At 41.2% G+C, this 14,009-nt stretch overlaps 1 protein-coding gene across 1 annotated transcript; it reads left to right on the top strand.

The window, feature by feature from the left end:
* Positions 1–305: 305 nt before the first annotated feature.
* sorbs3 (sorbin and SH3 domain containing 3) lies at positions 306–13,490 on the top strand. The gene is made up of 20 exons (XM_076104979.1): positions 306–447; positions 799–977; positions 1,168–1,240; positions 1,871–2,004; positions 2,181–2,244; positions 2,999–3,037; positions 3,129–3,216; positions 4,314–4,422; positions 5,694–5,747; positions 5,908–6,015; positions 6,667–6,719; positions 8,202–8,272; positions 8,908–8,969; positions 9,128–9,174; positions 9,345–9,459; positions 9,574–9,699; positions 10,188–10,733; positions 10,867–10,970; positions 11,073–11,179; positions 12,106–13,490. Exons 1-20 carry the CDS (start codon positions 306–308, stop codon positions 12,165–12,167), a joined length of 2,283 nt encoding a protein of 760 aa, XP_075961094.1. The 3' UTR covers positions 12,168–13,490.
* Positions 13,491–14,009: the final 519 nt, after the last annotated feature.

Below are 14,009 nucleotides of genomic sequence, written 5' to 3'. Positions count from 1 at the left end.
AAGAATTTCACATCTGTCACACAAGGACCATAACAGATCACATGCAGTCTCAGGTAAAGACGTTTTTTTCAAAATTATGCAAAGTGTTGACTTTTACAACAGTTTAACAAATGCCATTGTCTTGAACAAGCACATTAAACCCACAAAATCCATGAATCAGACGAGTTTCACCACATCATGCCTTTGGTGCACAGACCTGTTCTACCGTTACCACAAGGGACATGACCCCCGTCAACCACGCAGGGAGAACCAAAGCACCTGATTCAAATACATAGCGATCCGCTAGAAGAGCTGGACTAGCCATCATGGACGATGGTAGTAAAAAGATCTCTATGGAGACCGCAAGACCAGTGCTAGCCCTGCTGGACTTTGAAAATTACATCAACGGCCCCTTCCCAACCTCCGTGGCCCCGGCTCCACCCCTTGGCTGGAGAATAGGGAGGCCTGGTGAATAGAGAGTTAATGGGCTCATAATGGTCCTCTCCTGTTTCAGTGCCCCCACTCTGCACCTTGAATGAGGCCTTTCTGCAATTGTGGCACAAGAGATGATGAAGTGGGTGGAACACCACTTCCCACTGGTCCTGCTTTAAATAAATTAGGGGCCTTTTCATCAGAGGCTCCCCCACTGAGGCCAGTTATTCTCTAGAGAATAGCTGGGCCGCTAATAAATTCACATGACATCCCGTAGAGAGCAGTGTTTACCCAGGGCCAACAGGAGAGGACAATACAGGAGCAAAGTTCACGCATTGTTTCTGTTCATCAACATGTTTCATTTCCTCTATGTTTAGCAATGTGCAGAAGTGGCTGGCGGTCTAAACGGGTCCCCGGTTATCTTCTCCGGGGAGCCTGGAGTTTCATCAGGTCAGCAGATCCTAACTTCTCCAGAGCTGACCCATGAGGTGGTCATCTCCCCCGGACTCCCTACGCCTCCTCTGAACCCTTTTGGTTCTGCAGGATTGACATTTGGAGAGGGCAAGGTATGCACATGTAGTTTCCCGGAGGCTGTGTTAATAACAATGCCGAGGTTGAGAGCATGGAATTCAGTGAACAAGAGCTCCTCCCTGTGGAAAAATGATGCATCACAGCATGTTTTGAAACCACTTGTCAGTTACATGACACTGAGTGGTTGTATTACTAATATACGGATATAATTCTGCCCTTCTAAAGGTGTCAGACGTGAATGGAAGTGGACCAACAACTCTCAGCTTTGGATCGTACTATGGTCCCTCACAGTTGCATGGTATGGTTATTTTTTTTATTATTTTTAAATAAATGCATAACACAAGTGCTGAATATCTTAAGTTTTCAGGAAATAAACATTTATGTGAGTCTAAATTAACTGATGAAACATTATGTGTGCTCACTGCTGAAATGAACCTGTTTAGTTTAAAGTTGTAGATGAAGTAGCAGTCAAAATTCAAATACTGAATGAAGTTGAAATAGCAGTTAAATGTAAGTGTTGAAAGATGTTGAAGTGTCAGCGCTGAATACAATTCAAAGGTGTTAATTTAAATGTAACGCCTGAGAAATTGTAGCATCAGTTGAAATGAATGTGCTGCCTTGAAAGGAGTTAGAAATGTTGTTCAAAGAGAAAGACATGAATGCAGCTGAAATATGAGTTGACAAGCAACCACTGAAGGAAGCGGAAATGTTATTTGTGGAGTAAAATGATGAAAACAGTCGAAGAGTGAAAGATGAATGCAGTTGAAATGTCAGTTGATGTGTTACACGATACTTTGGACTGGTTTCATGTGATGTGGTGTTTAAAACCAGATCAATGGCCGTATACTTCACCTGAATTTAGCTGAAAACAATAAATAACGGGAAACAACATGATTTCTGAAATCTTAAAGTTGTGATTGTAACCCAGGTGGAATGTCCAACGGTGTCCAGGGCTCTACCACTTTGCCACGCAGCTGGACTCCCACCAGGGAGGAGAGGCTTATCAAGTTCTCAGGAATCGGTCCAGTGGATGAAACTGGGATGCCTATTGCCTCTAGATCAGTAAGACAAAGACACAGAATGTACTGTTTGATCAACTAGCTTTACATGATATTAATTTACCTATTTTTCCTTCTCAACATTTTAGTTCCTGCTAAATCCAATGGTGCTGTATTTGTCTGAGTCTAATTCACCAGATTTGTTTAACCTCTGCACCCTTACCTCTTTTCTTATACCAGAGTGTAAACAAGCCCAGAGACTGGTACAAGAGCATGTTCAGACAGATTCACAAGAAGCCAGAGGGTAAGGACGCTCCTCCTCTTCTTCTCACAAACACAATACCAGAGTGAATTCCTCTCTGCCAGTGTCAGGTACTACAGACGTGATCCAGCAAACCAGATTATTGCAGAGGCAAAACAAGACATGATGAAAGAGCCCGAAGGTCTTATGTCATCTCTGCTTATTAGCTCTGACAATAATCCAGCTTCTTATCTCAGCCCCTCCTAAATCTAGCTGTTCATTTGTTACGTGTTGCGTAAAATAAGCACATTCCGTGTTAGTTGTGCGGTTAACGTCAACATCGCTGCACTGAGGTGGATTTCTCCATTTGATAATAATATGAGTATTATTAACGATAATAATCGCCTTTCATGCCACATCACATTACATGTTTAATAAAATGCAATAAACAACAAGCACAAGTAATAAGACATTAATAAAGTCAACATTACGCACATAACAAGCAACAAAGCACAGCTCAACAATGAGTTGAAATCAATGAAAATAAGATGTTGTCGTCAACGTGATGGGTTTTAAGAGCAGTTTTGAATTGTGTAATGAAGTCCAGTATGAGGATGTGAGGGGGGAGTGAGCTTTAATGTTTGATTTAATTGTATCAGAGAACTTTTACACTATGAACATTTTCATTTTACTTAAGTAAAGGATCTAAAATACTCATAAGAGTGTCGATAAGAATAATATTTTGGTTGATTAATCTATATAAACTGGTGTTGTCCAGTGTTGTCAGTCTAAAAGTCTCTCTGCTGTCGTTTACCAGAACTTGATGTGGAGGATTCGGAGCAGTGGTCAGCCGAACGTAAGTGAATCCACCAAAGTCCACATTGTTATCATGTCCAATTACATAATCAGTATTTAAGACTGATCTGCACTGATCCACTGATCTGCAGGCCTCCAGTTAGCTGCCAACACTGAAGAAAGTAATGAAGCAGACAAGAATCTCTTCAGACTGACATCTCATGGAGCTCTACCAGACTGGTGAGTTTACACTGGTTTGATGTAACTGCTTCGGGGTCATGGGGCACAGGATGTCATACGATGCTTTAGGATATAGACTTACTTGCTTTCTCGCAGAGAGACAGATGAGAAGATTGTTACCACTCTCGCCTCTGTACTCTAAACATGCTTAAATATGTAGTTATGGCCAGCAGCCAATTAGCATAGTTTAGCACAAGGATTGTAAAAGATTGAAATAGCGAGCCTTCCTTTGCAGAGTTACTTCTTGGAGTATCCTCTGGCAACCTCACAGTGATGAAAAAGGGTTAAACTGATTAGATATAAAATGCAAATTTGGGATGTGCTGGTTGGTGTTTTTTGTTAGAGCCAGGCTAGATGTTTCCCTCCGTTTCCATACTTTGTGCTAAGCTAAACTAGCCATCTCCTGGCTAGCATAACATACACATTTGAGAGTCGTATTGATCTTTTCATCTAACTTTCGGCAAGAAAGCGAATAAGCTGTTTCTCCAAAATGTGATACTACTAAGCTCCACTGTTGGCTTCTTCTATATCGCAGTTTGGTTTAAAATAGTAACTTACAGATAAGCGCAGATAAGACAGTATCACATAGGTAAAGATTAGACCAGACAGCTAAGTTTGATAGAATGCAAAGTTTCCCTTTCTCGAAAATGTTTAAAGAGACAGGAAATTACATAAATCCATGTGCAAATTCACCTTCTGATATACAGTGTTTTAAATGTTTAGCAAGAGAGGACATCTACCAGTATGCTGATGTTTTAAAAAAACATCAGAATACAAAGTACTAGTAGGCTATTGAAGCCAATATGAAGTGATTCCTCACAACAGATAAGCACTGCAGATGGCGTCTTATATGAATACCAACCAAAAAGGCCAAGAGCAGTGGAGGGAAAACGTGTGGGACAGACAAGTTTGGATTTGTTGTTACAGGCACTTACAATGAAGCCATGACTTAGCTGCCATGGTGTGTGTGTGTGTGTGTGTGTGTGTGTGTGTGTGTGTGTGTGTGTGTGTGTGTGTGTGTGTGTGTGTGTGTGTGTGTGTGTGTGTGTGTGTGTGTGTGTGTGTGTGTGTGTGTGTGTCGGGGTGTTATGTTTCAGGAGCGAGGATGTAGATAAGCTGTCAGACCCGGGAAAGCAGCACCCTAAACCGAGGAGCATATTCGATTTTGAGCCTGGGAAGAGCAGCAACTCAGAAATCCAAAGTCAGGTAACAACCGCACACACAAGCCATAGTTTAAAAATAGGCTGTGACATCACTCTAGCAGAAATAAAAAATGTTTCTGCATGATTCTTTAACCGCTAGCTTTATCCAGCATTGTTGTTGTCTCTAACCACTGGCATTCTTTGTGTGGTCTTGCACTGTTTTCTTAGTGTTGAGGATCAAGAATAGGTTTGAGGATGGGCTCCTTTTCTTTAAGGATTATAGCCAATAATCCTCACATTTCATCTTCTCACGCGAGGTAACTTGTGAGTGTGGTCATTTCACAGTTGCTGCTTACCACCAGATATGCTCACTTCTTCTTTTATTCAGAGGATCCAACATTCGTTCATTCAGCATTTCAGACAAGAAAAGACATGATCTAAGTTTCAGGTATTGGGCTGAAAGTCTGTGATTTACCAACTGGTGACACTCTGACTCATATTCATTTATCTCTGGGGTTGTTATTTATTGCCTTGTGTATTCTGCACTGCCCAGGAGTGTGCAGCCGATTGTATGTGTCACTGTGTTTAAACACTCCTGGTGAGTTACAGAGCGGTGTCTCAAGTTTTTTTGCAATAATGTCCCAGATCTGGTGCATGTTGTGCCCTGTGTCTGCGCTTGTGAAGAAAAGGATTCTTTGTTTCCACTCCCCCACGGGAGCTGAGGTGTCTTGTGATCCGAATTATGGCGTTAACCTCTTGTGGTGTATAATGGCTCACAGCATGGAGACTTATTTAATTTCCTCTTCATGACAGCGGCATACGTTCTATCCCCTGGACAGCATTTAGAAAACCAGCGCTCAGACCATATCAGGTGATGTTGTGCTGCTTCGCATTGACATTACAGTCTGTGATTGTAGTGAGGATGACTCCCAGCTGATGGGAAGGCGTTGGCGTTCACAGGGGCACATTCAGCCAAGGGTTTTACAAAAAGAAAACTGAAATTGGAGACGAGGGTCCGTGGTTCTCGCCAGCAGAACCTTTTAAAGTAATGTTTGATAGAATCAGCTGCTCTCTTGGTGTTAAGTCTTTGTAAAGAGAGGGTGAAAGTGGTATCGGCTAGGTCGTGAAAAATCAAGTTTATTATAATGTGAAAGAAATATATTGGTGTTTCTTTACACCTCTGCTGGCATCTTGACATCCAGCCTGCCTTCCTGCATTTTTAAAACTTGTTTTACTTTATAAATGTACGTTTTTCACGATATTTTAGAGTCTTAATTAAACGGCTAGGTGGTGAAACTTCTGTTCAGTGTTGTCACTTTCTTTTTCTGTTCTTAGGTTCATGTATCTCCGAAGAAACAACCTGACACATCAAAGTCCTCGTCAATTGAGGTGAGCTGCTTTCACAGAATCTCAATTGCTGTATTCACTCTATCGAGGTTCCGTCTTAGAAATCATTATAAAGGGACACCATTAGCTCCAAACATTGTTTTAGTACACTGTATTAGTGTTTTAATTTTGCCATTCCAACTCCATCATTGCTCGGGCTCAGGCCAGTCTGGTCTCTGAGCTAAGTCGGTTTGAGGCTGAGCTGGACTCGGAGATCCAGGGCCTGGAGAGGAGACTTTCCCAGAAGAAGCAGCATCGAGGCCGGGGTGAGGTACTGAGCCCCCCTCCTGTCTCTCTCTGCTAAAGCATCCCCCCCCCCCAACCTAGCAGAATCCTCACCCACCCTCACCTTTACTCCTCCACTCTCAATGAATGCTGTGAGTCTCAGTGAGACCCTCACTGCTTGCTAGCCACGTCTGCTGTTTTCCCTCTCTGACCTGGATGACAGCCCTGGAATCGCCTGCCTGTCTTGCTCTTGGATTGATCTGCTATGTTAATCGTCTGCCTGCAAGTTGCCCCCCACCCAAATGCAAATTTGGCTGCCAACATTTTTTACTTTTGCTATAAATTTCCTTTCAATCATATTTTTTGATCATGTTGTTAAGACCTTCCCTTTGCAATCACCCAAGCAACTTTAATGCGACCCGAAAAGGTTTTTGATTCTCGAGCTGATTCCTGATTCTTCTGTGATTCAGTTTGCTTCATAGGTTGTGTTTTGACTGAAGTCACTGGCAGCTCAGGCGGATCATGAATGGTGTTGTTTTTAGGCCGAGGAGGATAGGACCCAGGGGATTTCTTGCTCCTTTGGGAGTGGTCAGCACCTCTACTTTGTTTGAGTTGTTGTGAGATTTCCTCTGAGCTGTGAGGTAGTGCAGTAGGCTGCAGGGGAGCAAGCTGTGTTTAATGTTCACTCTGCTTTCAGGAGGCCAGAGGTGGGGAGCCGGTAACTGCTCCAAAGACTGGGACTACATACAGGTCAGTTGCTTAAGAAAGCAATGTGGAATATGATTGTTACGAATTATTCAAAACTTTTATTCATTTGTATCATCTGAGATGCCTTTTTATTTTACAATAGAAACCACTAAACATGTTTTTTAACATCATAACTTGTACCTATATGCTGTATTAAATGGCAATGGTCAATTTCACATAAATATACTGTAGATTGTACTCACCGTGTATAGTTGTTCTAACACATACCAATAAGACTTTTTAAATTATATTCAGAGCTTTCAATACTGACTACCATGTGTTTCTTGGCATGTTTTGCCTTTTACTTCTTTTTGTACAAAGCTGTGGCTTTCCTGATTTCTGCAGTCTGTTCACTAACAAGTGTACAAGTGGAGTTCAGCGAGATATATGTCAAGAAAGCAGTTTTAATGTTAACTAAATATAAATGATATAGTGGTGTTATTTTTGTATAATAATAGTTGTATAATAGAGGCACATGCCGGAGAGGCTAATGGAAAGGCTTGGGACAATCACCACATAACAGACCTCCTCTGAGCCCAACACCCAGCCTCTTAATCCACTTTGACATTGCTTCATCAAGTGGGAGTAACTGGCCATTGCTTCCTGCTGTTTTAAGAAAGCCAGCACTGTGATTGGACAGCACGACCATTAATACTTTGCAGGGTATCTGTTTTGTTAGTTGATCAGGCGACTCTCTGCGCTGGATTCTGTTAAGAAGCTGTTGAAGTTTAACAAGTTTAAGTACAGTATTTGTTGCTTCAAACAGCAGGCAGCATTCCACATTTCTCACCATGTGCGTAATGCTCTCCTGCAGGATTCTCGCTGTTGTTTGCTAAATTGAGTTCATGGTTTGACCTTTTCTGGCTCGGTGGGATAAGGGGGCCTTTCTTTCTAAAGAGCCTGTTGCTAAGAACATGTGAAATTAAACCAAACAGCAGCAAGAAATTGTCAGTTTTTTACTGGTACTGGAATACAAAACAAAACTGTCTGGAAATATGTAAATGAATTCAGAGGAGGCCAGGCAGCAAGCTTCGGGTTTTGGATTAATTCTTAACCCATGAACAACTAGACTCATGATTCTCATCGAGTTTTCAGGGCTGGAAAGATCTAAACCAGAGTTTCAATTCAAGGATGACAACATGAGTCACACAGTATCATCTGCATGGCCTTCTAGCTGTCTGAGTATTTGTCTCATCTCTGTCCAGTGTACAAAAACCAGCAGCTGCAACCCGATGTGTTGTACAGTGAATCTGTAGGAATATGCCACACCCACACACACACACACACACACACACACACACACACACACACACACACACACACACACACAAACAAACACTGTCCCCCAACACAATTGAGCTGTGTGTATTTCAATATGTGTGTGTTTGACTGTACCTTGATATCATTAGAAAGCCTCTCCCTTGATTTAGATCCACAGTAACAGTAATATAAACATAAAATCTTGCATTTTCTTCACTTTTTCAGCAATTCACCAGCAGCAAGGCAGCCTGTCCATCACTCTGTTGGCACATCACTGACTTCTGCTCCCACATATGGTAAACATGGAGTTTCTTCTCTTTTGGCTGTGCAACACGGTTTCTCACTGTGATTTTCTCACCGTCTCTGCCATAGCATTGATACTGCTTTAAGAAGTTTATAGTATTTATTGTCTTTCTCTCTGCATAAGTTGATCATGTTCTGCTCTTCCTTGAATCCAACAAAAGACATGTGCACTTTCAGTGTGCGCGCCACTCATTTAATCAAGCAGCATATATTTGATGTTGGCTTTCAGTAATCTAATTGAACATCCCATGATTCTCTTTCATTGCCGCTGTTGTCTTCTGCTCTGGTATTTCGCATTTTAGATGAAGCCGATGTGAACACGGAAAGCTTTTGCAGTTTTTTCCTACAGAATTAGAAGGTGCCGTAGATGGGTGGAGAGGAAGCCCACACAAATAGGAAGTGGAACTCGGAAGACCTGATTAAAGATTAGCTTTATCCTATTGTGTTTCCTGGAAATTAGTCCAGAATGGAGCCAGCCTAAATCATTTCCAAGATCCGTTTTGAATTTACGTAGCTGTTAAAGGCAGGGATTGCTTTTTCATAGCAACGCATCCAAAAACAACATTTGCTGAACAAAAGAGTGCATGTTTTAGACTCCACTCATTCCACTGTTACTTTACTTCCACAGTAGAACGTCTTTCCCCTGCAAATGACACCATGGAGCTCACACCAAAGAAAGAAGAGAAGAGGGTATGTTTATTGGATTTTCTTGTTACCTTAAAGGCTTGAAGATGTTAAAAAAATCCATTTTGTTACGTGGGTTTAAGTGGCATATTGGTTCATTCTGAGTTGTTCATGCATCTGTGCCAATCTTTCTTAAACGCTGTATGTTTTGTTTGTTTTACCAGATGAAAGCAGCGCGAGTCAAGTTCAATTTCCAGGCTCAGTCACCCAAGTGAGTAGATCGGCCGTTTCCTTAGTCATTCACATCTCTGTTACAGCACTATCAGATTTAAAGCTGTCAAATCTGGAGTCTAAATTCTCTTCATGATGCACATTTCAAACAATCAATTCATTTTGAACAAATTGAACTGTTCGACTCATTATTCTTATTCCTTTATTTAGGGAGCTCATGCTGCAGAAAGGCGACATTGTTTACATCCACAGGATGGTTGATGCCAACTGGTTTGAAGGAGAGCATCACGGAAGAGCTGGCATTTTCCCCACGACTTATGTGGAGGTGAATTTCTTCATGAGTCTCATTTGATGCTGTTTCTCTGCACTGTTGCTTTGCGCTGGTTATCTAAACCCTGTGATTACTATACCTTAAAACTCTTTCCCTCGTCTTCCATAGATTCTGCTTCCCACAGAGAAGCCAACGCCTATTAAGTCCCCCACTCTACAGGTGTTGGATTACGGGGAAGCTGTGGCTCTGTTTCACTTCAATGCTGACCTCCCTGTTGAACTTTCTTTTCGGAAAGTGAGTATTGCAGTGCTGCGGTAACAGAGATGAAGGTGCTTTGTCTTCACATTTGTATTGAAACACATGAATTTATAATACAATGAATTTGAAAATCGTATTGGCACTTAAAGACATTTTGATATTTTGTCCGAGTTAGATGGGAAGATTCATACTACTCCCAATGTCTCTATGTTAAATGGGAAGCTACCAGCAGCTGGTTAGCTTAGCTTAGCATAAAGACTGGAAACATAGGAAAACAGCTGTCTCTCTAACAACCAGCCTAAAGCTCAATGATCAAGATAGTATATGTTGTTTGTTTAATCTGCATGAGAAACATGACAAAATGACTTGTTGTTGCACTGGGCCGCAGTTACAAGGTTTGCATATTGCTGGCATTTTAGAGCCGCATAGGAAATATACGAACACTTAAGTATTTCAATTTCATTAGATAAAGTGTTGTTGTCTGTGTGATGTCTAACTTTTCTAAATTCTCTTATTTTCCTCAGGGTGAGACGATCAATATAACGAGGCGTGTTGACGATAAGTGGTTAGAGGGGAGGATCTCAGGGACCAACCGGAGCGGCATCTTCCCGGCCAGTTACGTCCAGGTCAACAAGATGCCCCGCACCAAATTCTCTACTGATGACTCCTCACTGGGCCCCCTGTCTCCTGGCTCCCCTGCACCTCAGAGTCCAGGGCGTCCGCTCCACTCACCCTGCCCGCGGTCACCATTGTTTCCCTTCACCCCCTCTTCCCTCAGCCCCAACCCTGAGCACTCCCCACTGAAGCCATCTTCCCCTGTACCTTATGGTAGCCCAGCTTCACAGTCGCGCTCCCCCACCCAGTCACCTGTATTCAAAGAGACGGCCAATCGGTGGCCCTCCAAAAATGCTTCGCTCACCAACCAGAACAGCCACTGGATTGGCACACACTCTGCTGACCATAGCTCCGTGGCTGGAGCTGTTTCGCCTTCCACTCAGTCGTCATCGTCTGTACACAGAGCTGGAGCTTCCACAGCGAACACGTCTCCCAGATACACTGACCCCTCACAGGTCTGCTTGCACTGCACTGCCCGAGAAAGTCACTGCATGCCCACACTCGTGGTGTCACTGTTTATGTTCATAGGACTGCTGATTATCATTCCTTATTTCATAATGCCTGATGTGAGGTTTTTATTTTTTCCAGGGGGCGATCCCAAACCAGGCTGCTGGATTTAATCCACGCGGTAACTCCCTGCCACAAACACAAGTGTCAAACAACCCTGATTCAACAGTGGGGCAACGCAGACCGTACGTCTCCACATTTTTATTTGTCCACATTGTTGCAGCTTTGGTGAATTTGTGGCATACAACATTTGTTTTTTTCATTTTTTCCGTTGATCTCTATTTTAGATATAAAGCTGTTTACAACTACAAACCACAAAATTCAGATGAGTTGGAGCTCAGAGAAGGAGACATTGTAAGAGTGATGGAGAAATGTGATGATGGCTGGTTTGTAGGTAAGGAATAAAGTGATTCATTTCTAAATAATTTACTAAATAAACCACTCCCTCAATATAATTCCCATGGAAACAGCACAGTGAAGCAGGATATGTTAAGATGGGTGACAAATTGAAGAGGAGAAAAAAAACATTTGTCTCGAATTTTATGCCACCGCGAGCCTCCAGAACAGCTTTAACGCTTCTGCTGGAGAGATGGAACATCGATCTCCTAAAATATAATCCCTTGTCTGGTGTTATTGAAGGGAACTGACTAACAAGTCGCTCCAAAATCTCCGACATGTGATGTTGTTGTCAAAAGCCGTGATTGACATATTTTTAATTGTCATCAAACCATTCAGGAGGCCTGTGTGTCCTGTAAGAAGCATCTGCATCATTTTAGCCTTTAATTTGTCACCTTCCTGTAGGATGAACAGCATTTTTTTTTTTTATTGTTAAATCTGTGATGGAGCATATTCGGATTCCTCAACAGGGAATCAATCAAGATTTTCCATGAAGTAAAAGATTGGGATTTTATAGTCTATAGTCTGTAGTATTTTAAAAAAATCATGACATTTTACATGAAAGACCAAAAGACAAAGCTTATCATAAAAGTACAATTAAAACAGTTATTTAAGAGCCAAGAGAATAGAAAATAAAAAGAAGACGGGTATAAAACACAACAATAAAAGTTACAATGCAGTATAACGAATTATTTATTAAAAGGCAGCGGCAAACAAGTTAACCTTGATTTAAATGTAGTTATTTTAGTTTCATTGTGACCAATATTAAAACAAGTCCTCCCTCTAGTGGACATCATGGAACATTGCAGATGTAATTGGCTCAATAAACTTAAATTAAACTGCATTTTTTTTCAGTTTGAGAATAAATGCATACATTTGTTTGTTTCTGTTGTGTGACCATGGCACCTGCTCTGTTCTTTGTAGGTACGTCAGAACGGACCCGTGCTTTTGGGACTTTTCCTGGGAATTACGTGGCACCTCTTTGACCTCCTCACTTCCTGCTTGCCCACATCCACCTGGACTCATAAGAGCCCAACCAACCAGTCACTCAGCTCTCTCCAACAGATCGCTCTTTGGCACTCCAGCATTTCTTCATCCCGTTACACCCATCACACTCCCAAACCTAGTCAGACCTGCATGTTCACTCTGTTTTCCAGGACAGAGGTGAAGGCAGTGACAATGAATGGTTTCACCTCACCTCCCTGCATGAGTGCATGTGTGTGTGTGTGTGTGTGTGTGTCCACTGAGTCTTGGAGAGTGTTTTCACACCCCATTTGAGAGGAAAGAATGAATGCTGATGATACTGTTTCAGATGCAAAGAATGGACTTTTTTGTTCCACAACTATTTGCAGCTGCAGGAAATTTGCATTCCATCTCAGTGAACAGTGCGGTTCCTTCTGAGGCCCTGATACAGTATGATGCTGCATTCAGCTTTTGTGTCACCACAGTGCCATCACAACACACTGCTGACAATTAACGAATTAGGATGGCACATTTTTCAGGCATTTTGATTGACTAATGTTTCCTTCAAATATCTTACCCAGATTTTCTTTCAGATCTCTGAAAATACCGTGGGCAAGTTTGAGGAAACCACACGAACAATTGCGCTTAAAGTAAAGCACAGTAAGGGCTCGGACATGTCAAGAGAAGTTTACAGCCTTTCACGAGGCTATGCAGAAGAGCAAATATAATTAATGCGTGTACTGTTTTCACAAGCAAGTTATTCATTAAAGAATATTTGGCTTTTTTGGATCTCTCTCAAGCCATGGAGTGGAATGCCAAATGTTAAAGTAATGAGATAGATCATGTAATGTGTTGTAAGAGAAGTTGCTTTGCTCTGAAATTAAATGTCAACCCTCTGTAAATTGTAGCTCGGCTGCGTTGAATAACTTTAAAGTTAAAAATGGACATTTCCTCTAAAGCAAATGGTTGAATGATCTTTTGAAGTATTTGAAATATGTGCCAAATTTGACCTTTCATGATATTTCTTTTTTAAATGATCCATTTAACATTCCCAGCTAATTTTCTTTCTACTACAACTGCTTTCATAATGTGTTCTGCTTACAGGGTTAACATTCTCCCTTCGACCGTATTTCCAAAATCACTTATGTTTGTACCAGTGCAACCTTTGACAAGTGTGACGTCATTAGACATCCTTATTATGAGGTCATTTCGCAATTTTATATGACTATTCATGATTGTACAGACTGTAACCTTTTATCAAATTTAAAGTATAATATATATTTGCTTATAAAACAATGTATCTCATATGTATGGTACGTAAAATTTTCATTAAACATTACAGAGTGATACTGAAAGTAGCTTGTGTTTATTTTGTCAAATGCTTGTCATATATGGTAATTCAACAAACACATAAGGCAAGTATGAAGCTGACCAGCAGGGACGACTGAGAGAATGTCAGTCACAGCTTCAGTATAGCTTCACAATCAAATCTAAATAAATTCAATGACAGTATTCTTCTTCTCTACATAAAAACAAGGGCACTACAGTGTTGATCACACTTATATGTATGGATGGTCTGACAGTGTCACACCGTAAAAAATATTTGTGGGTATATATACTGTATATACTGTATGTACATATTCACATTTATTAGATATTTCTTAGATTTCATATACATACATAAACATGTACATATATATATATATACATATATGTATATATACATAATATATGTAAGCTTCATGAAGCTGAGATTTCATGAAGCTTCTAAGCTTCATGAAATCTAAGCTTCTAAGCTTCATGAAAGCTTAGAAGCTTAGAAGGTGGAAAAGCTTCTAAGCTTCATGAAAGCTTCATGAAATCTC

This window comes from Anarhichas minor, unplaced genomic scaffold (assembly GCF_050575085.1).
Source record: "Anarhichas minor isolate MPS153535 unplaced genomic scaffold, ASM5057508v1 ptg000030l, whole genome shotgun sequence".
In the NCBI taxonomy this organism is placed as follows: Eukaryota; Metazoa; Chordata; class Actinopteri; order Perciformes; family Anarhichadidae; genus Anarhichas; species Anarhichas minor.
The sequence above is the reverse complement of the archived record's forward strand: the minus strand, read 5'-3'. Positions and strand labels throughout refer to the sequence as shown.